The sequence below is a fragment of the Tamandua tetradactyla genome, chromosome 14, assembly GCF_023851605.1.
Source record: "Tamandua tetradactyla isolate mTamTet1 chromosome 14, mTamTet1.pri, whole genome shotgun sequence".
Taxonomy (NCBI): domain Eukaryota; kingdom Metazoa; phylum Chordata; class Mammalia; order Pilosa; family Myrmecophagidae; genus Tamandua; species Tamandua tetradactyla.
This window is the reverse complement of record NC_135340.1, coordinates 1,606,254-1,633,697: the sequence shown is the minus strand read 5'-3', so window position 1 is coordinate 1,633,697 and position 27,444 is coordinate 1,606,254. Positions and strand designations below refer to the sequence as shown.

General features: G+C 46.6%; 1 protein-coding gene across 7 annotated transcripts in view; it reads right to left on the bottom strand.

Annotated features, from left to right (window-relative positions):
• NIN (ninein) overlaps positions 1–27,444 on the bottom strand; it is a 101,051-nt gene that overhangs the window by 31,479 nt on the left and 42,128 nt on the right. For 5 of the 7 annotated variants that reach the window (XM_077126782.1, XM_077126785.1, XM_077126784.1 and 2 more), the window contains 13 exons: positions 22,775–22,814; positions 19,649–19,839; positions 15,781–15,927; positions 14,806–14,973; positions 14,182–14,318; positions 13,724–13,864; positions 13,291–13,465; positions 9,877–9,987; positions 9,410–9,499; positions 8,066–8,204; positions 6,099–6,220; positions 3,957–4,462; positions 925–3,072 (listed from right to left, as the gene is read on the bottom strand). In XM_077126782.1, coding sequence (XP_076982897.1) covers positions 925–3,072; positions 3,957–4,462; positions 6,099–6,220; positions 8,066–8,204; positions 9,410–9,499; positions 9,877–9,987; positions 13,291–13,465; positions 13,724–13,864; positions 14,182–14,318; positions 14,806–14,973; positions 15,781–15,927; positions 19,649–19,839; positions 22,775–22,814 — 4,115 coding nt within the window. The remainder of the gene's footprint in view (positions 1–924; positions 3,073–3,956; positions 4,463–6,098; positions 6,221–8,065; positions 8,205–9,409; positions 9,500–9,876; positions 9,988–13,290; positions 13,466–13,723; positions 13,865–14,181; positions 14,319–14,805; positions 14,974–15,780; positions 15,928–19,648; positions 19,840–22,774; positions 22,815–27,444) is intronic. The other 2 variants (XM_077126783.1, XM_077126788.1) reach the window with 2 other exon arrangements.

Sequence of the window (27,444 nt, the reverse complement as noted above, 5' to 3'; positions counted from 1 at the left end):
GTGAGCAAATGACTCACTTTATCACACTCAGAAGTCTGTCTACCTGCTCTAACCTGACCCCAGGATAGCCAAAGACAATTCACTACAGAAATCAAAGGGTCACTCTAAAATATGTTTACTAATGTTTATTTGGTAATCATTTTCAGCTCATTAAATACTGTTTTTTTTAGATCTAAAACTGGTTGAACCAAGAAGTGGAAGAACTCCATTCAGAATCAGTTTTTTTTCTTGTATATCATTAAGATATTTCAGCCACGATGTAACATTTTGCAAGGTTCTTTTCCCCCAACCAAATTCGCTGAAGACTAATGCAATCACATTTTATAAAGTCAAGTGAGCAGCAGTTGAAATTTTGTTTCATTTTTCTATTTATTCTCCAAGCATATTTATTAGAATCTGGAGCCTCCTCAATAAAATTATATGTTCTAAGATAAATTTTCATTGTTTACAGAATATCGGTATATACTTCAAGCGATGTAAGTAAAAAAACTATAAGCTACAAAACATCAAGTCTTTCCTATGTCAGTATAAGAGGAGAGTTCTCATCTGCCAAGTGAGTTAATACCATACAAAAGGCATTCATTCTCATACAATGGGTTTCGTTAAAATAAAAAAGATAACAACAACAAAAAAGCTTTCCATCCAAATGGAGAGCAAAGTTAACTGACTTGACATGCACTGATGATGCGTGGGGTTAATCAGCAAACATCGGCCATCCCGCAGAAACAGCATATTTCCTCTAGAGAAAAGGAGCGTCTCCTAGGCAAGGTTATTCTACTGGTTAATACAATACAGAAGCAGAAGGAGGTCTAGGGTGCTGCTCTCTTCTCGAAGACTAGAAGGTTAGTTTCTCTAGGCACGGCAAGCGGAAGAAGTTAGCTTTGGTGAGGCGCTCTGCGGACTCGGTGCCGGGACATACATTACCTCAGCAGCTCCACTTTCTGCTGCATCTCACTGCACGTGCTTTGCAAGTCATGCATCATGGACTTCAGCTCTTCCTCCTTTTCTCCTTGAGAAGGGACGCCTTTCTGCCTCACTAAAGTGCTGACTCTCTCCCTCAACTTTCTAGTCAGCTCCTGGAGCTTTATTTTCTCCAGCTCTAGCTCTGCTATCGTGGTCTGATGCTGGAAATGTTGTCCTTGAAAGCCTAGGACAGTGACATTTTCCTGCAGGTTAGCCTGGCTCTGTGGTCTCAGCTTTTCTTGGTGTGCCGGAATTGCACCTCGTAACCGAGTAATTTCATGTACGTTTCCTTTTTCCAGGAGCTGTCTGTTCTCCGGATGAAGATCCTGGTTTTCCTGTTTCTGTTCCTGGACTGCACAGTGGGCATTCATAGTCTTTGGCTCATACTCTTCCAGTGTCTGATTTAGGGCAAGTACTTTTCCATCAGTTTCAACTTCCTGGTTCTCTAAATGGGCTTCCCATGATGAGAAACAGTCACACTGCAGCCCTGCTCTTTCCTGCAGCTTCTCAATCTTTCCTTGAAGTCCCAAAACCAGATCACTCAGCTCCTCATTTTCCCTTTTGACCGCATCATAACTCTTCTCCAGACTAAGGAATGTTTCAGTCACTTCCTCAACTTTCTTGAGCTCATCTTGCAACCCGAAAACTTCCAGAGTGAGCTCCTTGTTATTTTTTAGGGCTTCATCATAACGTATCTCCAGCATTTTCAGCTCTTTCTGAAGACAGCCGTTCTCTCTACTAGCATCTTCATATAATAACTTATACCTGAGAGAAGCCTCAGGGATTCTCTCCAGCATCTTTAGCCTCTTTTTAAGCACAGAAATATCAAAAAGCAGGTCTTGTTTCTTTTCAGAAGCTCGGCCGCAGTCTGCACGTAAGACTGCTAGTTGCTCCTGAAGCTGACTGATCTGATTCCTTAGGTCCCACGTCTCCAGCCTGCTCTCTTCACTATTCTCAAGCTCAGAAAAACTTCCTTCCATCGATGGTTCTGACACCTCCGTTTTGGCCTCCTGTCTCTGGGCAGAGTTCATGCCTGTGCTTCCCAGGTCCTGGGCCTTGTCATCCTGCCCGTCACTTAGGACACGCCGCTTGGGCAGACCCTCGACTTTCTTCATTCTGTTTTGCGGTAAAAATGGCTCTGCCTGTTCCACACAATTTTCAAAAACTTCAGTAGCTGGCTCATCTAGACAAGAAGACATGACTGACCCTGGCTCTAGTTTTTGCAGCCTCTGCTGCAACCTAGAAATTTCAGTAGCCATTTTCACATTCTCCTTCACTGCTCGTTCATGAGCTCTCTGCAGGCTCAGGAGGACATCTCCGTTTTCTTCCAGCAGCTGTTCCCCTTGCTGAAGCAGGGACATGGCCTCTTCTCCTTCTGCATCCTCCCCCTGCAATGCCTGGCAGCCACTCTGAAGCCCGGAGAGAGGAGATGCCGCCTGCTGCATTTCCTTGATTTTATTCTGAAGCCTGGAGATTTCCGCACTCATGTCCGCCCTCTCACGGTCTGCTTTCTCACAGGTCACTTTGTGGACGCTTTCCATGGCCAGAAGCTTGGACATCATTTCCTGCCGTTCCCGCTCGTGTTCCATTTCCAGCTTCTCCAGCCTCTGGCTAGCCAGCAGCTCCAAGGCCCCCGCCTGGCACAGGGCCCGCTCGCGGTCCCTCAGCTGTCTTTCGTGATTGCTCTTCAGCTCAAGGATCTGGTCGGACAGCAGACTCTGCTCGCTCTGAGACACATTTCTTAGATCCTCCAGGTCTCTGAGCAGCTGCTCTCGCTCAGCCACCACACTGGTCAGATGTTCTTTGTATGTCTTCTCCAGCATCTCTCTCTCCTGGGTCAGGACCAGAGACGTTGCCTGCTCTCTTTGAAGAGCCTCTTGAAGCCGTTCTTGGACTTCTGCACACTCCTGGGTGAGCTCGTCCTTTTCAAACTCCCACTGGGCCCTCTCTTCCCCTTGCTGCTCCTGGAGACCCTTCAGCTCCTGGCAGTGGCGCCCCTCGAGCCTTCGCAGGGCCGCTTCGTAGTGTCCAGTGACCTTCTGGCAATCGGCCTGAAACTGGGCTTCTAGCCGAGAGGCACTTCTATTATGCTCAGTTTCCAGCTCTTCCCTAAACGTGGTCAACATACAGCGTTACTGAAACTGCCGCCCATGCCAGAGACAAACAAAACATATTTTCCCATGCACAGAAGGGGTTGCCGAGCAAACAGTTTACATACTTTCTAAAAGTGGTTTCACACATTCCTAGGTGACTGCTTTATACTGGGAAGGGACCTCATTTCTGAGAGCGAGCACTGGCGGTCAGAACCAATTTAAAAAACATACTTACCTCTCTGCATTTAGGGGAAATTTTTAGAAACAAATCCTCTGTCATACTGAATTTTTAACTGAAGACCTAAACTCACATTTCACAGTAAATGATCAAATGTATGAATCTAACCCCTAACCTGGAAAATATGAAAGTTCTCTCATTTAATTAAGCACATTCTGTAAGGCATTAGTTATATAAACCACACATAGCAATAATTTCATCCTGTTATTTCTTCCTATCTGAGGCAGCACCAACTTAGCCAGACTGTGAAGGCCTCAAATCCGCCTGGGATTTTACTTGAGGAAGGACAGCACAAAGTACAATTTCATAACTCTGGGAGGAAATGTAACTTTTTCCAGGATCCAGCTTAGAAACAGGACTGAACCAGACAGGAGCTACATTTGGGCTAATCTCACCCACACCTGGAGCCTTAGAAGACACAATAAGGCTTGACACAAGAAACACTCTGTTCTTCAAAAAAATAAATAAAAACAAAAAACGGTTCCAATAGCCCTAAGGTAGGCTTATGTCTAAACAAAGGTGAACAGGTTAAAAAATGTTAAAAGAGACTAGTCGGTCAACGTGCTAACCGGCTCCTAATTTCTCAGTTTCCTTAAAGGGTCTGCACTTCTGCTGTCCCCAAGACAGCATCCCAGGTCGCGCCATTTCCCCCATTTTCTTACCTTGTCTCTTGAAGTTCCCTTCGATGTCTTTCTGAGAGCTCTTCCCGTAACTCCTCTTTCTCCTGGGTGTGCTTCTCCACCAGGCTTTCCAGCTGCTCCTGGTGAAGCTGCGCTAGCTCCTCGGTCAACCCTCTCACCTTCTCCTCTGTCCAGCCGCCATTCTGCATGAGCCCTTCCCTCTCCCGATTGAAGCTTTCCTTCACCTGCTCCAGTCTAGCCTCGAGCTCTGCCTCATGTTCCAGTCTCAGCTTTTCCTGCAAACGAACCTGTTCCTCTTCAAATGTTGCCTGCAGTTGTTTCTTCTCCTCCTCGTGTCTGAAGGCAGTCTCCTGTTGTATTTCCTGTAGCACCACTGCCTGACCCTGAAGTCCTGCAATTTCATTTTTAAGGTCACTGATTTGTTTTTCCAAGGTGTGCTTTTCATGCTCATACTTTTGCTTCATGTTCTCTTGCTCCTTTTCATAGGTGATCTTGGCTTCATCTAGCTGCTTTTCATAATAGTGAACCTAAAATCAGAAAGTGAAGCCACCATGAGGTTATAACTGCAGGCCTCGGAAAGGAAGGTGGGGGAAGGGGGTGGGGGCAGCAAGTACCTTTCTCCCTACAAGACACTCCTCAGTTTTCCCATTTGATTTTATGTGAACTTAATTCAAAAACACTTTGATATATTTAAGTTAGGCATGGTTTACTTTCCTTTTAATTTGGTTGAATTTTATTAGTTTCTAAACAATTGTATTAAGAGCTGAGCAGATGTTCACACAGACAGCATTTGTCTTTCCCACCATCCCTCCCAATTGCAATTTAGTATCTTAAGACGATTAAATTCAAATACCTGCTGAACACCCGTTAGCACCCTTCAGGCCTCCTGGGAGCACAAAGGCGGTTAAGACATAGCTCCTGCCATCAAGGAGACACAGTACGATAGCTAAGTTCATAGGTCAACTTGGCCAGGTTATGGTGCCCAGTTGTTTGGTCAAGCCACCTCTGGCTTGACTCTCATGGATTTAAATCATTCACCAGTTGATAGTACCTCTGGCAGATGACATCTACAACCAGCACAGGAGATGGCTTTCATCAATGAGAGAAATCTCATCCAAGCAGGATGAGAGCTGATGACTTCAGTCAGAAAGAAGACTTTCCATCTCTACTTCAGCCACCCAGCTTCTTCTGGGGGATTCACTGAGACCTTCATTACCACCTGCTCGATGGGATTCAGACTTGCCAATCATCATGAGACCAGTTCCTTCAAACTCATAAAATTTACATTAATCTAATCTGTCTAACCAACCAACCAACCAACCAACCAATTAGCTGTCTAGATCTCCTGTCAGTTGTATTTCCCTGCAGAGCCTTGACGTGTTTTGGTACCGAGAGTGGAATTTGGCAAGTCCATTATTTTATAACAAATACAAACAAGTATAACAAAAGTGAAAATATAACATACAAAAGATGTAGGAAAAAGAGTTGCAATGCAACACAGGAATTCAAAGGAAGGAAAAGTTGCAGTTGATTAGAGAACACAGTAATGGCCTCATGAAAAAGGCAGCATTTGACAAAGGCTATGAGGGTAAGCAGCCTTTCAACAGGCAGAGAGGGTCGTGGGGTAATGGCAGAAGCAAAACTATGGAGGCGAAGAGAACACAGTTTAATGGAGGAACAATGATTACCCAGTTTGGTTGGAGGATAAAGTAGCTCAAAGGATGATGAATGAGGAAACGGAAAATGTAAGTTGAGGCCCCGTGGTGAAGGGTTTTGAACTCCAAGGTTCAGAACTTGTACCTAAGTTATTTGGTAAGGCTATATTTTGGGTTTTTTGGCTTGAATTTAACATCTATTTAGATACTGGTTTGAATATTAAGATTTTTTTTTTTAACAAGTTGGAAATAACATTACAGTCCTCAAGATTCAAATTCCATGATGCCCAGAGCCGAAGATGCTGCATATTAGAGGAACTCTCTCAGGAGGAACAGCCCTGCACCCGGCCTGTGGGACCAGCCTGAGGAGGGATGTTCTAGGCAACCTCCAGACGTGAGAGATGCACAGAGGTGCTGCTCTATGGGAAAAAAAGGACTGGGAATGCCCTACGGGCACAGCTTACCGAGCTCAGAGAAATTAGAGAAATGATCAGCAAGAAGGACTTACTTTATCCTCAAGCTCCAATCTGAGATGACACATGTCCCTGTGATGCTGCTCTTTCATCTGTTCGATGACCAGCTCTGCCTCAATGCTCATATTCAATGGATGGCATTCCTCAGATCCGAGCCCTGAAGACAAACGGGACCCAGAGTCTCAGTCAACAATCCGGTGTCTGTAGAGGGCCACCCAGTTAAACTAAGGGGAAACTCTGAGCCTAAGTCAAACTAGTTGCAATCTAGTAGGAAATAACAGAAGCCAAGTGAAGTCTTTTCTGTTTTTAGGCATTAGGAAACAAAAATAAAAGGCAAACATTCTTTCACATTGGAGCAGTGCACCAAACCGTTACAGAATCCTTCTTTTTGAACAGCAGGAGGGGGAAGTGTGGAAATTGCTGCTTGAAGGTGACTTTCTCACAATTAAAATGTCCACAGGATAAGGCAGTTTGGTCCAACCGACCAGCTACTTATCCATCTAACACACGCTGAGTGACAAATCAGCAGAGGAGCAATGTGTTAGGGGGACAAACGGCCAACACACCTGTTGCTGTGCCTTAAGGAATTACCTTCATGAGTCAAGATATCCAACCCGTCATTCAACATCACAAAAGGTTGGGTATCGAATATGAATTTCCTGGGTTGGGGATGGTACCTCATCTTAATTTATCAGATAAAATAAAAATAGGGCATAAGTTAGGGCCCTGGGTATAGAGAGTTTTGTGGAAAAATTCTGAGCTCATCAGTATAAGTTCACCTCTGTAACTGCTCATGATGATGACATTGGCTGAAAACATGAAGCTTAAGTTAGGGGTTGAGCTAGTCCACAGACAAAAAGACTATGTGTACAGGTAGCTCAGTGGTGAAAATGCCTGCTGTCCATGTGGGAGACCTGGGTTCGATTCCCCCCCAAAAAACAGATTATGTGCAATACTTTGCTGAAATCTGGACCCAAAATCTGTGGAGGGTGACCGACCGATGGGAGAAAGGGGCTCTTCTTGGGTATAGGTCCAACAGCTGGGACTAATGGTCCTGTCCTCTGCATATATCCTGGCGTACCCCCAACTGAGATGCAACATCTAGACTGAGACACTCTGAGATGGGGCATTTTCATGTGCTCAGGACGAACACCCCAACACTTGGTCATTTGCGGAAAAGCTCAGAAAACCTGCTGCAACGCATCATATCATCAATTGGGCTCCAACCTTTGACTACAATAAGTGAGCTGAGAAACAGAGGAAGGTCTTACAGCCTCTTCTCCTCCCCACCCCAATCTCCTGTTTATTCTTGAGTAACTTGGTGAGGGGAGGGAAAAAACAATATTTGCAAGGATCTGTAGTCCTGTCTCAAGTAGCAGTGGGAGAAACTATTCGAAACAGGAAAATTGGTTAGGAGCCCTGCTGAGGGTTTCTGAAATTCCAATTCAAGGTCCCTGAGGAAAGAGGCAGGAGGCCAGGAGAGGAAGAAGCTGAGGGCTAACACAGCCTGCCTTCCGTCCTTGCCACTCTTCTTCCGAGGCACGAGTAACCAACCCTCACCTTTCTTATCTGTTGTCTTGCAGAGGCAGTGCAGACCTTCTTATGCACGGCCAGCACAAAAAGCCAGTTACGGAGTCCATGGTTTCTGACTGGCCTACTCCCCCAAATCACCTTTTCATACGAGTCAGGAGGATTCGGTAACTGCTCTGTGTCTAAATTCTAATATTCCAAAGGCCTGTACTTTCAGATTTGTGGCCAGTTTTTTTTAACAAAGAAAATTCCCTTGTGGTTTGATCTTCCTTATGCCTTTGTTGATGCATACCAACATCAGATGGAAATGGTCTCATGAAGACTTCAAGGACAAACTAAAAACCAGGTTCACAAGTGCAAGAGCTTAAGAAAACTGTATCGCTGAGGTTCTGCAAACTTACATTCAGGCATGGTTCTAAAAACAAAGGTCAAAGGCAGAGGATGTGGAAAGGTGGTGTCTGACTGTTTTTACCCTGGTCGGGCTCAACGCCAGCACTGCCGACGTCCAGCTCTTCTGACAGCGAGGTCTTCAGGGGCAGCCTGAGCGCTCTGCCTTGTCCACGACATTCTTCCAGCTCCAGCTGGAGCTCATCCACTTGGTCTCGCAGCAGCTGGGGTCGAAAAACCAACACGTCTCAGCTACGACCCCACCAGCCAAGCAACAACGACAAACACAGATACCGTGGGTATCATCAGAATGAAACCTTTTGTGCTTCCAGGATTCAGCCCAGAAAGTAAAAACACAGCCCACAGAACGGGAGTAGAGTTTTGCAAATCATACATTTGATAAGCGACTTGTATCTAGAATATATAAAGAACTATAACAAAGCAACAATGAAAAGAAACCCAATTTAAAGACATTTAAAGAGAACATTCTACCTCTATACTTAATTATAAAAGCAGCATAAATGTTCTATATCTTTTTTCAAGGTGTGCACACGTATTTGCTGAGAAGGCAAGCTGTGAGCCGCTGCATAAAGAGCTGATGGTTTCCCTCATCTTGGCACAATTACAGTGCTCATCTAAAATGGTTAGAACCCATTTTATCCTTACCTTATTAAAATAAAGTGTTTGTGGTTTAAGAAAAATAAATCCCAAATGCCTAAGCTTAGGGGAGTTACTTAAATAAAACGAAAAGATTAAATTAATTATAAAAATAAATCCCAAATGCCTAAGCTTAGGGGAGTTACTTAAATAAAACGAAAGACTCCTGTCACACACAAGGCTGTCCCTGCCCCCCTTGTAGGGATCGGGAATGATTTACACCTAGAGACTCAGTGGTTTCTGCTTCATTTGCATCTTGTAACTAAAGGAAGGAAGTGATTCCAAAACCAACCAACCAGCCAACACAGGACAAAAGCAGATCACATCAGATTAGGTGCCCAGCGACCAATCAGGAGAGATTAACTTTGGAAAAACCACATCAACATAACCACAAATTCTTCCACTCAAAAAGAAAAAAAAAACTACATTTTCCTCTAAATGAGCAATTTCTGACCTAGATAAGCAGACTTAAATGCAGTTTGCATGATTCCCTACTAGTTCAGGATACTGAATAATAATGATATTAATAGCTAGCATTTGTCTAAGTGCCTATTATGTCCCCGGCACTGTTCTAAGCCCTTTAGATATTCTCACTAGTGACTCTTCCCAACAACCCTGTTTGGTGGGGACTCTTATTTTTGCTTTCTTGTAGATGAGGAATCAAGATACATCAGATTAAGTGACCTGCTTAAGTTCGCACAGCTTGTAGATGGTGAAGCCAGAAGCTGAACCTAGAAATTCTCTCATTTACAAGTTCCTTTCAGTCACTTACCCTGCACTGTTGCTCATAATCATTTCTCATCTGTGTCAGCCTCTCTTCTTGCAGAAAGAATTCAGCACTGCTGGGATCGAGGTCACCAAACTAGGAAAGGAAAAGGTCAAAGCTGTCATTTTCCCCAAAGGTCCTTCTTTGACCAGTGACATGCCCACGCTTCAGTTTCTGATGTTCAGCCAATTTGCTGAGCACGAAACGACCACGATCCTTACATGGAAAACCCACCAAACGGATGTGGGGAAGAGCACACCAGAGTCAAGCGTTCAACTAAGGGGGTCGTTCTCAGCGCATGTTATGTTTTCCTCCCGATCAATGCACGACATTACATCCTGCACAAATTCCAACTTCCTTTAGCCACTCAGCAAATTCCTTCATGAGGATTTTCTCGGTGACACTGCTTCTGCTCATCTGAGTAAGCTGTGCTTTGGGGTGCATATCAGGGAGTGAGATTGAAACATATTTACCTTTTCTGCTAACACGTTTTCCAAACTTCGTTGTAGTTTGTTTGTCAGATTCTCATATTCTGTCAGCTTCTCTGCATTCTCTAGGAGCTCATTTTCCAGACGACCGTTTTCCTGAGGAAATGTGAGGAAATTAATGTAGCCATGGATGAAAAAATAAGCCAGCTGTTATATCATTTTATATGAAGTGTAAATCAGTGCTCTGTTTGAGGTAATTTACCCATCTTGAACCGTTCCAGCAGGTTAGAGGAGACAAAGGTAAATATAAAAACATATCTGTTTTATAAACTCAAATCCTGCCCCTATAAGAATGTTCTTCCGTGAACTAGGACAAACGGACGTCACTAGGACACGGTTTTAATAACAGAGTGGTGTATGGGAAAAAATACAGCACGTGCAAACTATGGGCTGTGGTTAACAGTAATATTGTAATATTCTTTCATTATTTTAGCAAAGGTACCACTTTAATGCTAAGTGTCAGTAACAGGGGAGTCTAAAGGTAGGGGATTTTTCTTTTTGGAGCACTAAATGTTCTCAAGTTGATGAAAGCAATGAACGCACGACGCTGTGACGACACTGGGAGTCACTGATTGTACACTTTGTAGGGAATGTATGGTATGCGAATAAAACTATCTAAGAATAAAAAAAACCAGAAAAAATAAAACCTGTCTTTTTTTTTTGGATCCTGTAAAACTTGCTGTTCAGTATGGTGGCCACTAAAGGTCACAGGTGGCTATCGAGTCCCGTGTCCAGTACCAGCTGAGATATGTTGTAAGTATAAAATACACACCAGACTTAGAAGAGGTAGTACACAAAAAATGTAAACTATCTCATTTATAATTTTTCTATATTAATTACATGTCAAAATGATGCTTTGAGATACTGAATTAGACAAAATGATTTGAAATTAATTTCAAATTTTTTTTACCTTTTTAATGTGACTGCACATTTGAAATATTACATATGTGGCTTGCATTATATTTCTATTGGACAGCATGTGGCAGAATAGCTAATGACATTGAAAAACATGCTCAGTCAATAACTGATTACAAAATACCTTGCTTCTCGTTCAGCTGGCAGCAAAATAGAACTCAGCAAAACTATAAAAAGTAGAGTAACTCTGAAACAATTTTCGTTTCAGTAATAGGATAGTTTGATTTATGTTTAATTTACAAATTTGATATTGAAGATGTTAAAGCTACATACATAAGTTGTTCATGATTTATATATATTTAAGTTATTATATTAAAATAACACATTAACTGGAAGTCGTGAGAGCTTTTTTTTATTTATAAAGGATCTGTGCCAACAGTATTTTTTAGAGTGATACCTGTTCACATTTGTTAAAATAAATAAATATATAGACCCACACAGACATGCCGTGGCTTTGACATATTTTTCTACTCCAACGTTAAAGGCTGATTGGAAGAACATTACTTTCAAAGTACATTTTGCCAAAGGAATATAGAGCCAGTGTATTTTAAAATACATTTCAGTTCACACCCTCATGCAGCAATATGGGGTGAAAAAGAATGTATTTGAAGTACTAAAAAATAAAAAATACTACCTTTGCTCCAAATGCCAATTCTACAGCTCTCATCTTTCAAAGCATAACTAAATGTAGATGTCAAGTAACAGGGAGCATCTCTGTAGGACTGTGCTGCAGCTCTGGATGCCCACAAGGCAGGCATCACTGCAGAGCAGAGGGAAAACGCCACCAGGTGCAGGGGGCGAGAGCGACGCGGTAGAACGCTAGAGCAAAAGTGCTGTCCTCTAGCAGGAAAGAAGTTTAGGGAAGGGGAATGACGAGGTGGCTCATTTGGCAGGGGTGCTGGAGAAAGCAGGGAAGGAGCTACAAGGGGTCCTGCCAGCTCAGGTGCACCGAGGGAGGATGGGAGGGGCCGTGGCACTGGGGTTAGCTGGCAGAAACTGAGGTTAGAGAGGGTTCTCGGTGCTAACAAGTTGAGTCTTTTTACGTAAGGCAACAGCATGCTTGCAACTGATCTTTAGGAAGGTAGCTCAGGTGGTCGGGTGGAGGCTGAAAAGATGGAAAAACAGATGAGGAAAGGATGGGTCAGGCTGCACGTTAGTCAGATGAGAAATCACGATGAATTCTGAACCTCTTCTGAGACCTGGTATTGGAGAGGAAGGATATACGTCTGAGAGGCACTTCTGAGCACCCACAGGACTTAGAGACTGACCACCAAGGAGGAGCAAGTGTGACTACAGGGCTTAGCTTCTGACTTACAGCACGTGGTGAGGACGTCAATTTGGGAGAAAATTCATGGGAGGAAGCGGACCGGTACTTAGGGAGAGATGATCCCCTCCGTTTTTGATAGGTGGAGTTTCAGGAACCTTTCATAGCAGCGAAACTAGCAGGCATATGCACTTCCTACCTTCCCACCACCACGTGTGTGTGAGGTGTGTGTCTCAGCTCACTCACTCCTCACGGCGGGTATCATTAGATGCCATCTGGGGCATCACGAAGCAGATTGAATAACTTCACCCAAGGTCACAATGTGCCCATGAGTGAGCCAGGCCGTCGGGCTTCAGAGCCCCCTCTACTGCCCAGGCTAGACTGGACCCTGTTATCTGGTACCAGAATCCAGTGAGAAGAAAGAGCAAGTCCTCTACTGAGGCAGCGAGAGAGGAGGGAGCTGCACGAGGGGCCTGTGATGGGCCCCAGAAGAGACCACATTCTCTCTGAGGCAGGTCCCAGGTGGGTCTTCACAAGAGGATAAAGCACTTAGCGAAGGCCTAACCCAAGAGAAGCAGAGCGAGGAAAGGACACAGACACGCAGAAGCAAACCCCGCGGGGAGCAGACAGAAACTGGAGCTAGGACCAGCAGATGCCCCAGGTGCCCGGCCACGTGGCAGAGCAGCCGAGGCCCACCCCTCCCTTCCTTCGGGAAGAGGGTACTGCCCCATCGAGTACCCTTGGTTTGGACATTTTCACAGCCTGAAAACAGATAATAAATCCCCATCGTAAAAGCCAACCTATTTTGGTATGCTGCATTTCGACAGCTTTGGCCACCTACAGAGTAACATGGATGCATGGAGCCGCACGGCGGGCGGCCCGCGGGTGGAGGAGGGGAGGCCGACGGCCGAGCATGCGGGGCGGGTGGGGGATCTGAGGGCGCCGTGCAGACCTGGGACAGCCGCTGTGCGTTGGGGTGCGGGCACCAACCCGCTCCCCAGCAGCCCCCAGGACCCAGGGCCAGCAGCAGAGAAGGAGAGCCGAGCTGCTGGTAGACCAGAAGCCTGACTTGCCCTGCCATGGGGACGCCGCCAGGCCCTGGCCGGCCAACCTCAGGACACCCCCGGCAGGAGCCCTGCAGCCCGCCCTCTCCAGAGCTGGGGTTTCCCATGTGGGGTCCCCACAGGCCCAGAGACCACAGCACCAAGAGGGTTTCTCACCTTCAGAGAGAGGGCGAGGCGGTCCCGGAGGTAGTTCTCTTCTGTTTTCGCCTTTTCCATTTCCTGCTGGAGTTCCAAACGCTGCCTGCCCGCCTGCTGCAGGCGCTGCTCTCTCTCCTTCCGGAGCTCACTCTTCAGCGCTGCGATGCGCTCCTTGTACTCTTCGTCCAGTTTCCTGAGGACGAAAGGGAGACAGGCTGCACGAAGTCCCTTGGAGGTCTCTGGGGCTCCACCACGAGAGCCAAATGGAGTCTCAGGGATGGGAAGCGCGTGGAAAGGTAGCGAGTGTGTCCTGCCTTCCTCTAGACCTGACCACACCTCAACACCTCCGGTCAGGTGTGGCTGGAAAGCTCAGGCCGAGTCCCCGCAAGCACGGCTGGAGCCGCGGCCCGGGCCAGGGAGGGGACAGAAGGGCCTCGGCCGCCCGCCGCACCTGAGGCTGTGCTCGTTGCGCCGCTCGAGAGCTGCGTGCTGATCGTCCACTTCGGACGCCATCAGGGACTTGAGCTTCTCAGCCGTGTCCAGACCTGACCGGAGCTTTTCCTTCTCTCTGCTCACTTGATCAACTCGCTCCCTAGGATCAGACACAAACCAGGTTCAGGGAAGGCTGATTCCAACCACAAGGAAAACCCACAAAAGCTCTCATCTGGCTTTTGCTTCGATACAAAAGTAAAACCAAGACAGCCTAACCTTCCCCAAACAACAGGGGAAGGTATTCCACAAACCAGCTCTACCTCATTCCCCCAGGGCTTAAGGAAGATTTGTGCAGTTCTCAGAGGATAGGAAATGAGCCACACTTCACAGAGAAGGGAAGATGCCTGTCACAGCCATGCGAGTGACTCGATGGACAAATGGGGGCTGGAAAAGAGCAGAACCTTCTGTTCAACTCACAGCAAATGTCGGATCTCAGCCTTAAAGCTGGCCAGAGCCGCCTGCTGGACACTGTTCTTTGTGGCCAAAAGTTCGTTCTCAAGAGCCAGCGTCAGGTCCGTCAAGTTGACATTTCCATCAAGGCTGAAATCCAAGGCCTAGAAGTCGGGACCAGGCAGAAGTTCAAGACAAGCACTGAACTCAGGAAGAAAACATGAGGTTACACAAACTCAGAGAGCCGACACACGGCCTAGAAATGCGATGCTCACCTCTAGAGATGCTTAGGGACAACCTTCAATCTAGAATATAACCAAGTTCTAAGGAAACCAGAACACGCTTATCTGCATGGTTTTAAAAAGTGCTATCTGGCACTGTAAAAACACACAACGGTAAACTCTAGTTTTTAGCTACTGGAGATCAGTGAAGACTGTGTCTCCTGTCAGTAATCTGGGGGTTATCAACATGGCGGAATTTGCAACAGATGCCTGGTGAACGGAGATGGTGACGTTTGTCTCACCTCTGAAGATCTCATGAAAAGAAGAACCATTAAGGAGAAAGCAAATCAAATCATAAAGATTCTAAAGAAACTGGTGTTTTCCGATCCTTCCCCGATCTGAGGCTCCCCTCTCCTTCCAGCTGCCGCACCTTCAGGATCTCGTGGCTGTCCTCGATGCCCTCCTCCTGCCAGGTGTCCAGGATTCGCTCCACAGCCGCGTAGCCCATCCCGTCATCCAGGGAGGAGAAGACCTGGAAGCCGACGCTCCTCGTCACTGCTGACGGGGCGGGGTGACGGCGCCCACTCTCACCAAAAGACTGGAAGAGAGAATTGGACCCACCTGACCACATAGGCAGGGAGCATATTCCCCTCATTTACACTGCCAGAAAAAGCCCCTTTGATCTTCCTTTCCCCAACGGGCCAAGAAGACCCAGCTGATTGAAAGCAACTGGTCCGACAGGGAGCCCAGCACCAGGCTGCCCATGGTCCAGCCCCCTGGTCGGCCCGTCCTGGGGGCCTCGAACCCTGTCTGGCTGGGGTGGGGGTGGGGGGTGAGCCTGTGGGTGAAGGTCCCAGCCAGGGTACAGGGGATGGCCATGGGCCACTGGCCGGGGTCTGGGGTCTGAGCGCTGTGCCCTCCCCGCCGTGCCAGCCTGGACACTGCAGCCCTGGTGGCCGTGCCCCTCTCCTCCCCACCCCCACGTGCCTCCACCCCGTGCGATTCCTTCTGCAGAAACTGCTCCTCTTACAGCCACGAGAGGTGTGCTCCTTCCCGCATCTCACCCACCCAGGTGATCAATAAAGGAGAGAAACATACACTCCCCTCTCCACAAATTGCAATTAATCTAGTAGGATCCTTTGACATAGATGAGGTGTGTCTCTACTTAACATCAGAGTCCTCTGACCCAGAGCTGACAGTGAGAGGTATAATTAGTAGCCCTCCCACTCTGCAATTTATGGTCATTTCGCCAACCCACCTTTCCCCTCCCAATGGTTTAGTTTTACTTTCCTTTTGCTTCTCTCTCTTTCTCCCTCTCTCTTTGTTATTTTTCTTCTAGCAACAAACTCATTCAACGGAATCTAACTTCTATGCACAAAGAAACCACCTCCGACTGACGTCTCACCTGTATGGAGAGGTGCCTTTTCAGCTGTCTGTATGGGGTAGACGCTGAAGGTGGAAGGGGTTTCCCGTTTCTGAACAAACCATAGAAAAAGTCTTCGACACTCATGGTACCATCAGGACCAAGATGGCGGAAGACGTCCTCAAGCACCTGGAAAAGGGAGCCACCTGTCTTACATACTTCCCTCAAAATGCCCCAGAAGCCCGGAGCACACTCTGGTCAACAGGAACCAGAACCACTGCTGACGCCAGAACTGAAGACAGACAATTCTGTTTCCACATCCTCCTATTGCACTGACTTAATCTCCCTTTCTAGTAATGACGTGTTCTATCCCCTCCACACAAACTAAATAAAAGTCCATTTTCAACATTTTCATAATCTTACACAGCTTAGTAATGAACTGACTTATCTTTTATTCACATTCCTAGGAAAGGCACATCTTTAGCATTGTCACACATTATTCTTACAAATTAAAAAAACTATTTAAAAAATAGAAAAATACTAGAGAGCAGACATTTGTTAAGTCTTTATAATAAGGTGATTCTAGCTCATACTGAATTCCTGAAACTGGCATGTTAGCAGAGCAGAATTAGTCCTGGGACAGGTTACAATGTTCCAAGGGTTTGGGTTCGAAACCCATGACTTGGGATTTAGGACCTTCTGAGGAACAACACTGGATGTGTTGGATTTTTATTTGCTTTATTGCTTGAGCACAGGAGAAACACAGACTGGGAGAGAAGGATTTTGCATGTATGCAATACAGGGGCTCTAAGAGATGCAAAGAGAAGGGAAGTTTGCCTGGCTATTTTGCATCCTTGGGCAGTAATCAAGCGTCATCATCATCTCACGGGGGAAGGGGAGCTGAGATGCCAGCCCACGGAGAGGCACGCCTGGGAGAGGGTTTGCTCCCTCGCTCAACAAATGACATGGGAAAGGGGACACAGCAGCATAAAACATGGAGCCCAAAAAGGGAGGCAATGGTAAGACATCTTTCAGGCAGTCTCCTCTGTGTTTTGGGAGTTAAATTTTTATTCTGGGAATGAGCCACCAGGGTACAAAATGGGAATTACCTAGGGATCTGCAAAATGCAGACTCTGATAGATCAGGTCTGGGGTGGAACCTGACGGCCTGCACTTCACAAGCTCGGGGGGTGTCCGTGCCCCTGGGTAGCAGCAGTAAATATGCTCTTGATGCAGTAGAGCCCACAACTGGGCTCGTTCCAAAATAGGCCTAAATTCTCTGTTACATGGTCTCACATTTTCAATATTAATTTTGTAAATCTGGACTATTGCTAGGATTTCCATAATGTCAGAACTATAAGTTTTTTTCTTCATGCCAATGCTTGAAGCTTGTTTCTTTCAATCTCAAATGATTTTTCTAATTCACATCCAATAGAAAACATCTGTTTCCATTTTTTACTTTCTCTGAAGAGTGTTTTTGGATATCTTGAGACAAGAAAAACATTTTAATAGTGGAGATCTTTGGAAGAAGCAACAGTTCCTAACAGAGAATCTTAGGATCAAGTCAAAGGAATAGTATTTGGGGCAATATTCTGAGGTCCCTAAAATCGCTTAGCTTCTCAGACCCATTCTTATGACCCAAAACACTTTCTTAGAGAAACAGGTGATCAGAGCCATCAGACCAGAAGTTACCGTAAAATCTGGGCACACGGCGATGTGAACAAGGCCATATTTCTAGCATAACTTTAGATCCACGGTACGTGGCCTTGGGGCCTTGGCCAAATCAACGTGCAGCTTCCAGATTGCCCAAACAGCCATCACCTGACCCCGTCACAGGGGGGAGCAGGTGAGTCCTGCCCGTTATTTCAGAGGGGAGGGGCAGGTAGAGATGGAAGGATACTAATCCAGGAGAGGGTGGCCGGACAGGCCGGGCTGAAAAGAATGCTGGGTAAATGGGCGACTGGGGTTGGGAGGGAAATTCTTACCCCTCATGATACAGACAACAGCCAGGTCTTTGGGTGTTTGGTTTCCCAATGTAGAAGTTGGCAAATCCTGCATTAGAATAGGAGTCACAAACCCAAATACCCAGTGAGGGCAGGAAGGGGACCCAAAGGAGGGAGGGGGAAGGATTTAAGGCATTTAGAAAGCAGCGAGATCTGGCGAGGGCAGCCATGAGCACACGCCCTGCCCTACGGAGCCAGCTGTGTCTCACGGCCCCCAACTGGGGTCAGATTATCTGATTTTTAGAGAACTTTCCTGTTTTTTAAATAAGTGTAGCATGGAGGCCAATTTTTTTACACATTGGATGGCCTGAAATAAACAGTCTTTGATATGGATTTAGCCTGTAGGGGTCTAACCTGTCATTCTCCCCACGCCGTGGCCCCCCCTTCTAGAATGCAGGGTGCTGGCTGCAGCCGTAATGGTGACTCTGGTTCTCTCTCATGAACACAGCAGCAAGCAGCAACGGTAAAACTAGGGGCCGAATAAATCTAAAATGGCCTTTATCTTAGAATTCTAGGATTCCAAATTGTACATTGATGAGACCCAGATGAACTCTGAGCTCCTCTGCAGTCTAGAACTAGTAACACAAAGTACTGTAATATCTCAGGATTTTTTTAAGAAGGAAACAAAAACAAAGTAAAATCTAATATTCATAAGCAATCCTTTATACTCATCTCCGACCAGAAGAAAATAACCAAATGTGTTACTTCTTGTCCTGAGTTTTGGAAATTCTGTCACAGAAGGAAATACAACCCTAACCATTTATATTCCAAGAACCATTTCCAGATAAATAATCCAAGTCTGTGCCATGTTTCTCAGCAAAAACAACCCAAGGTTCCATGTACCGCACTCATTTATAATTTAGGAGGATGAATTTAATTTATGGCTCAACAATTACCACTGAAAAATATATCATCACTGAGCAATTAAAAAGGTAATCAAAGGGGGTATAATGGTCAGTTATTTATGCAGGAGAGAAGAAAGAAAACTTTTCTGCAAGCCAAGCTACTTGGAAATTTATGATGACAAACTCCTGCTTGTTCAGGAAAAGAACCCCACTTACCCTCTGAACCAGCAGCCAGCATGGTTTTAAAATATCAGGACCAAAGATGCCCAAGGCTGCACTCTACTAATCTCTAACTTTCTCCAGTCCTTATTTTCAGTTTTTTGGAGGGCATATCTTGAGATTATTTATACTGTTATGGTTCACAGCTATTCATGCCCCAAGTTCTCATTTTTCAGAAAATGTGAGACTCAAACTTTTACCAAGCAAGAGTCTTTCAGGTATTCCTTCAAGACTTTTCCTTGTATTTCCAAAATGACCAGCTTGCCCCTTTCCTTTCCCCATGACCAGAAGACGGTGCTGCTCCGAGCTGGACCACCTAACACGAAGCTCCCTGTTCACCAAAATGCCCTGTAGAGCAGCCGAGCTCATCCTCAGCAAGGAAGGTCTTCCTGTGCTGCTCACACTGCTTACCAATCAGACAGAGGTTATGGAGATTTTCTCTCATCAGCCAGGCCCTCAAGGCGCTGCCCCAGCTCAGCCCTACTGGTCTGCCTGCTTATCCGGCCTCCACGCTTTGCCCCCGTTTTGCCCTGCGAATGTCCCCTCCACAAGCATCCCCGGTGCCGTCATGGCTGCTGAGCTGGTGTCGCCGGCTCACACGGGTTACTCGCCCAGCGCAGGGAGGGGCACACACTACAGACCCGGTGAGCGTGTCAGCTACTGCCACTTGTTCTTTTGGATAACACAACACAAGCTCCTCAAAGACAGAATCCTCATGGCTGACTGTTTGGGGCAAGAAAAGAGAAAACAAGAATCCCTCTAACACACTGCGGAAGCCACAAGAAGTCTGCCCCGACCTGAGCAGCTGAGCCATCACCATGAGAGAAATCAGCGGCAGGCGTACCTCCCCGTCCACATGCTGCAAGCCACACTGCTCGCAGATGGAGACGAGCTTCTTTCGGCTCAGGTGTCCGTCTCGGGTGACCCCGAGAGCCTCACAGACCTCCTGCAGTTTCTCTTCTATCCAGTCCTGGGGAGGGGAAGACCCACTCTGCGAGGTGTTCAGATCATCTGGGTTCCAAAACCTTAACTGGCCTGAAAGAGAGACATATATTGTGATTCAGAGAGAACTGCAAAGAAAACGAGCCTGTTTGCAAAGAAAAATGTGCTTTTTGGAAGTATTATAAGAAAAAGATTTAAAATATCAATTTCATTTGTATTTGATCTTGAAGTTCAAATGAAGTGGGAATCACTGGTTCTAAGGCTATAACTAGCACAAAATAGGTAATTTTTACTCACTGGCAGTCGTACCTGTATAAGAAATATTATCTTTCAAGCAATGTTGCACAGGTGTTAGGCTTATTTTATTCCCACTGAAAAGATGCAGAAACTTGGGTTTCAGTGTGATCCCACAGAATGCTGGCTGAGAGCTTTATAGACCATGCCTCAACTATAGCTATCAGGCTGCATCAGCTCCACGTTTTTCCTAGTGGAAAGTGAGATGTCTCAATATCAGCCCACTCCCAAATCTTCATTATGTAACAAAGATTCTGACCTATAGAAACCAAACAACCCACCTTGAAAGAATAAATCACTGCAAGCTCCTAATTATATATTAAGGGTAAGTTCTACTTAAAGACTTAAGGATCAAGCTGCTTATTTAATGATTAAAACTGCTTATTTATTTTTTATTTGCAGTTCCCAATGCTACTTAAATCTTCCGCTTACATATTAGAGAGTCTGTAGAGTCATCACTTGAACGTGAGATAATTGTCAGCACAATTTAACGTGCCTGGAGGAACCTCGGAGGGCTGAGGGGAGCAGTTCCTGCGGGGTCCCACCAGGCGGGAGACCCCGAGAACACACCTCAATTGCACTGAAGTGCGCCACCTGGCAGCGGTGAGCTGGTCGACCTCCAGCTGACCCACACTGCCGCCCGGTGGCCAGGGCCGGGGTGTCCCCTGCTGCTTTGATCTACAACTGGCCGAGGCAGGACACGATGCCTGTCACCAGCTCCCCATGTAGTTTAGGATGGCCCATAAATGAATCGGAAAGTCTACAGAAGGGAGTAATTCACCATAACTGGAATTCTTCAGTGTAGCTGCCATCTCTTGCATAGTCCTAGGATATTAAAACCATGAGCTATTGACTGAGAGTGACTTTTTGGTTGCTGCTTTTTTTTTTAAAAAAAACACATTTTGAGAAATATCCACACACATACAGTCCACACACACTACACAATCAGGGCTCACAATATCATCACATCGCTGTGGATTCTTCACCATGATCATTTTTAGAACATTTGCATCACTCCAGAAAAAGAAATATAAAGTAAAACAAAGAACTCATACATCCCATAACCCTTACCCCTCCCTCTCATTGACCCACAGTTTTTCAACATACCCAGTTTTCACCCTTTACCTTCCCTATTTTAAAATTTTTTATCCTTATTCTTGGTCCCCCTCATCTGTCCATACTCTGGATAAAAGGAGCAACGACACGAGATTTTCACAACCACACAGTCACATGGTAAAAAGTTATGTAGTTAGACAGTCTTCAAGGCTACTGGAATGCAGCTCAAAGTTTCAGGTACTTCCCCCTAGCCACTCCAACACACCATAAACTAAAAAGGGATGTCTATATAATGTGTAAGAATAACCTCCAGGACAACCTCCCGACCCTGTCTGAAATCTCTCAGCCACTGAAACTCTGTCTCATTTCTCTCTCCCCTCTTTTGGTCAAGAAGGGTTTCTGTTTCTCAATCCCTTGATGCTGGGTCCAAGCTCATCCCTGGATTTCTGTCCCACGTTGTCAAGGAGATTTACACCCCTGGGAGTCATGTCCCACGTAGGGGGGAGGGCAGTGAGTTCACCTGCTGAGTTGGCTTAGAGAGAGAGAGGCCACATCTAAACAAGAAAAGAAGTTTTCTGGGGATAACTCTTAGGCATAAGTATAAGTAGGCTTAGCTTCTCCTTTGTAGGAATAAGTTTCATAGGGGTGAGCCCCAAGATTGTGGGCTCAGCCTATTGAATAGGTTGTCCCCACTGCTTGCGAGAGTATCAGGAATTCCCCAGATAGGGAAGCCGAATATTTTTTCCTTTCTCTGCAGTCCATCAAGGGGACTTTGCAAATAGTTTTTTATTCTCTGCTCAAATTACTCTGGAATATATTTGGGATCACACTAACCTATACAAATTGACAAGATCTCATGCCCAATTCAAGATTCCATGTAGTTACGGTGTTGAAGTAAACTGACCGTACAAGTCAAAGTAGATAATGTGCTACACAAAAAATAAATTTTGCACCCAATAAATCTCTCTCCCTTTGGTCTTACACAGAACTTGAAGTTTGAAAACATGGGACATATCACCCTTTACCCTGTATTCTGATTTACCTTAGTCCTCTCCCGCTCAGCTTCACTCCTCTCTCTAGTCGATGTCTGATTACTTTTTCAGCGTTTTTAGCAGTTGCTCTATGGGGTACTGCTGACTTTCATAGCTTCAGAGCTCTAACTCTGAGTGTCAGGTGTCACATAAAAGTTTCAGGGAATGACCATGTTATATACAAACAGCTCAGTATCTCAGAATTTAGAAATAACAGTTACAACTCCTGAATATGTGTGACTGCTGCAAGAGCTGACATTCTAGGCCCCTTTATAACAGACCCCAACCTGGGAACCTGTGCTCTCGGGCTTCAGCGCACTGAGCTTGTGCATGACAGTTAGTCCATATGAGGGAGGCACCATAGCATTAGTCTCTTCATTCAACACACTGCCCTGAAGGCTTCTTCACCTGGCTGCACACCTCGGGGAGGTGCACACTGGAGGACGCCTCGGGGACGCGGCGTGCACGGGGGGCCGTGGACGCCCAGGGGACGTGGTGTGCATGGGGGCTGTGGACGCCTCGGGGACGCGGCGTGCACGGGGGCCGTGGACGCCCAGGGGATGCAGCGTGCACGGGGGCTGTGGACAGGGCCCTGTGCACACCATCCCTTCCACCCCAACAGGCCACGACACCCACTCGGCTCTTACCTTCCGCTTCAAACTCCTCACTGTGCTGGGTCCTCCACTGCTGAAGAAAGCAAGAGAAAAGGATTAGTATGCTTAGCAACTTCTTCGGGAAGAACTGTCCCAGCTTTTCCAAGCTCAGGTCACCTGGGCTGTGAATCATCGTCAGAGTGGGTCCTGCAAGCCCCCAGCAGTGCTGGCGGTCTCCCCGGAGGGCTCTGCTTGGCCACACGCAGCCTCCCGCAGTCTCTCACCCAGGACTCGCCCCTCACTTTGCAGGTCATTTATTCAGCAGCAAAGCCTAATGCAACAAATAAACCAAGCCAAAGCCAAAGCCCAGGGCCCGTCAGTCCACAGGCGTCTGTGCACATGCCTCTGTGAATTCGTTCTTTAATAAATGTTTACTGAGTGCTCACTTCTGTGTCGGGCACAGTACTAGGTCCTGAGACTACAACTGTGGACAGGACAAGCAGGGTTCCTGCCCTGAAGAAGGACACATGCTAATGAAGACAATCAGTCAAGACAACAGGAAGCACAACCTTGCTGGGCATTGTGTTATGATGGGGAAGTTTCTGCTCTGAGCATACCTAAGAGACTTCAGATCTCAGAGCAGGCTTCCTGGAAGAAACAATCTCTACACTGAGCCCTGCCAGACACGCTGGAGGCAGCCAAGGAAAAAGAAGGGAGCAGTTATAATTGGCTGAAGCAAGGAGACAGGAATGAGCCTGGTGACTTTTGGGGGAAAGTGAGGTGACAAAAATGCATTCTGAAACAGGCAAGCCAGAAAGCTCAAGTTAAATAAAATATACACCACCAAGGCCTTACATTAAAGTTGGTGACATTTATCCGAAGGGGGCGATTTTGCCCACCTACCATGCTACGGCACGACTGTTTTTCCCTAAGGCCACAGGAGACAGCGACAGGTTGTATACCCAAGTCAGGGCCAGGATCCAGCCCTTGGATTCTCCACTTGCCGAGACACCCACCCCTGGTACAGGTCTGTTTCCCCGCAGGTGGGGGCTTCCTCTGGCACCCACAGAAAGACCACACGTGTGCTCTCAGGGCCTGACTTCCCCCAGGAGCTGCCCGATCACTGCTGTGGGGCAGAGGTGCGGATTCCACAGAGATCCGACTTGACGGGCAAGGCTACCTCCGATTCCTCATAACCAGCCCATCCCCTGTGATGCTGGACCAGAGGCAGGAAAACACGGACCTGTGCGGGTACCGTCCAGGCACACCTGATTTCCTAGAAGTTCCTCCTCCTAGCAGACAGTGTTGCCCGAAATTCTTACAGACACTCTGACTGCAGAACTCGTCCCACTAGGAAATGAGCTGAAGGTCTCTCAGGCAACCTAAAGACCTTGGCTGCGATCTTTTCCCCACCCACGCACGTTCCTTCTCTCCTCTTAAAATGAGGCACAAGCATCTACCGTGATTTCACATTTCTATATCTTAATTAGAAAGATGCTGACAATTGCACCAATTTAGAGAGTTCTCCAAACCTTGCCACACTCAACCAAAACGCCAACATGGTGACGCTGAGATGCATTCACTTGCCGCTCAAGACACTGAATAGCCATCTTCAAAATATGCATGTCCAATACAACCCATAAAAATTACAACTGAATGTATTAATATACATGGTACCTACTATCAGGTTATAGCGTGCTATCTAATTGCTACGTGTTTGTGACTGGCACTGCGTCAACTCACTCAGCTCACACTTCTGCACCAAGGCGTATCTCTGAATGGTGGGGACAGGGAGGGAGGTGGGATAAATGCTGTTCTGTGCCTTGTCTCGTTGTTTCTGTGATCAATTCAATCGATTTATTTTTTTTTAATTTAAATCAATAAGACTTCTTGCTGTCTGTCCCTCTCATTTATTTACCCATCTAACAGAACAGATGATTTAAATTATCCTACCACTTTGGCATCCAAAATTGTGAAAATTCATTATTCAGCATTTAAGTTGGAGACATACTAAAATTAAACCCATTAAGTCAACTTAAAATAAACAAATTTTTTCAATGACCTAAGAACCATTCACCAAAATAAAACCTACCAGATTAGAAGCAGGGAACAACTTTTAACGACACAAACTGATGGGAGAAACGGCAGACTCAGTAGTACAGGGCCAGCACCAATGGGAGCCCAGCTGCTGTGTGGAGTTGCAAAAATGCAATACACACATATACTTTCAAAAAAATCCCTGATTAACAATTCACAAAGCAACAAAGTATGTATCATGCTGCACTAAAGTTCATTTCTTACATTTGCTCAATTCTCATTTCATTTGAAATAGTGATCAATTAATTCAAAGAAGTAAGATGCTCCAATACAGTGTTTCCGTTGTCCTGTGAGTCTTATAGGACTGTGCAGGTTCCTGATTTTATTCCCAGGACAGTACTTCTCTGCTATCCTCTTTCTCCACAATTTCCAGCAGATCAGGTCTGGAGGTTACGAGTACAGACTTGGCAGACAGACTCTAGGGCCATGCATTCTGTTTTCCTGGGTCTGAGCAAGTTTCTTAACCTCTTTTGCTCCACTTTCTCCATCTATAAAATGGGGATAAAGTAGTTCATATTTCATAAAATTGCAGTAAAGTGCTTAGAATTGTGTCTGGCACACAATAAGCACTATAAAAATTTGTTGTTTTTTTTTTTTGGATACATGCTTTCATAATACCTATTCATTTCCTAATAAAGAAGTTTTCTCATTGGCATGTTTAAATTTAAGATTAATCTGGATAGGGAGGAGGTTCCATTCATTTACATAAACATGTAAGAAAAATGTCAAGTCTCAGCAGATGTGCAAAGAACACAATCAACACATAAGAGGTGACACAAACACACGTGGGGCAAGGTCCATCTCAACAGCAAAATTCAAAGCATAAATTAGAACCGAGGAAGAATTTTCTTCCCATCAAATCAGCAAATTAGGAAACTATTAAGAATGCCACCCCCTCCTACCATCCAGGTTGTGATTTAAAACTGGACTGTTTGTGTGTTACTAATTGATGCAAAGGAATAGGACCCTTTTAGGAAATAAAATGCCTTTATGTATCAAAAGCCATAAAAAGAGTTTGTATTCTACTCAATAAGTTCACTGATTTCCAAAGGCAACAAAACAAAGAAAACAGGCTATATGCGTAAATATGGGCATTGTAGCACTTTTGTGGCCGTAAAATAGTGAAAACAATTTAAATGCTCAACAATGGGCCATAATGTATAACGACACATTATAACGTAGTCATTACAAGTATAATTATAAACCCACGAAGAAACACGGAAAAACATCTTATGAAACATTACACGAAGGACTGTACACACGTGCAATTTCCACCCTGGGCACTGACAAACGTATTTACACAATCAGACAAAGACTGGAAGGAAGCAGAGGTAACAAAGGATACCGTTTGGTCAAGGGACTATGAAAACCGATTTTCTTTTCTTTTATTGTAAATGCTGCTTATGCAATATAAATAGGCACAACTTGCAGTATTTCTTTTGCCCATGTGCTCTCAAAGCCTCCATAAATTCGTTTCCTGGCCTGGGGGGTTGCTCTCTCCCTCTGGTGTGCTGGGCGCTGCGGGGTGGGGCTGCAGCGAAGCCCTGCGGAGACGGGGCGAGGGAGCCCAGGGCCGCTGCTGCCCAGGCCCCTGGCGCTTACAGGGCGCACAAAGCCAGGGGACCCGCTGGGGGCTGAGATCCCCACCTCACCTCGAGGAGGCACTTCTCGGGGGCCCCTGGGACAGGCGCCCCAGCCAGGAGGAGGCTCACGGAACGCCCGCATGTCCTCCCAAGCCCACCAGCCTGGGTGGAGCCGGCCCCGGACGCGCCCCCGCTCGGTGCGTCCCTGCCGAGGATCCGCTCCGCAGTGGCGGGTGGCGACGCACGGCTGCCCCACGCGGGCTCCTAAACGGACGTGGGAGGGGGCAGTGGGGCGGCGCCCCGATGGAGAAGGAGGGAAGGCGAAGGAGGGGCAGGTTGGAAGACGCTGGGCTTGGGTCCCTTCATACATAGAATTCTGAACATTTTAGAAATACAGAATAAAATAAAAATATTTCAGTAAATAATTTTAAATTTTCTTCCCTTGAAATCTCATGTGGCCCCTCACTGAAGGAAGAACGGATCGTAAAAAACCAAAAACCAGTTCCTTCCGGGGACCTGGGCGCCCCGGACCCCAGCGGCACCACCGCGGCGGGGGTGAAAGCACAGGCTGGGCAGAGCCTGGTCCGTCCCCGGGCGCTGACTTCGCCCGTGAAGTGCGGTCACGCGCCACCCACGCGGCGGGCAGGGGCCACGCCGGGCCCCCGGGAGCAAGTGCCACGGTCACCGCAGCCAGGACCACGGCGCCGAGGGTTGGGTTCTGGGGCCGGACTCCCTGATCTCAGGGACCGCTCCGCCATCCGCGGCCCCGGGCAAGCCACGCACCCTCTGTGAGCCTCCGCCCCCAGTGACAACACAACACTAACACCCACCCCGGGGGCGCAGTTGAAACAGAGCTTGCCACAAATGAAGTGTAAGTGTGTGTGAAATAAATAAAAACGACAATTACTCCAGAAAGACACACAAACCCGTGTCCGTCTGAAGAAGGAACCTGGAAGAGAGCTCCAGAGGTGCGTGCCTGGGCTGCTGCAGCTGGTGGGGCCACCCGGGCCTCCTCCCCATGCCCCGGGTCGCCACCGCGGGTTA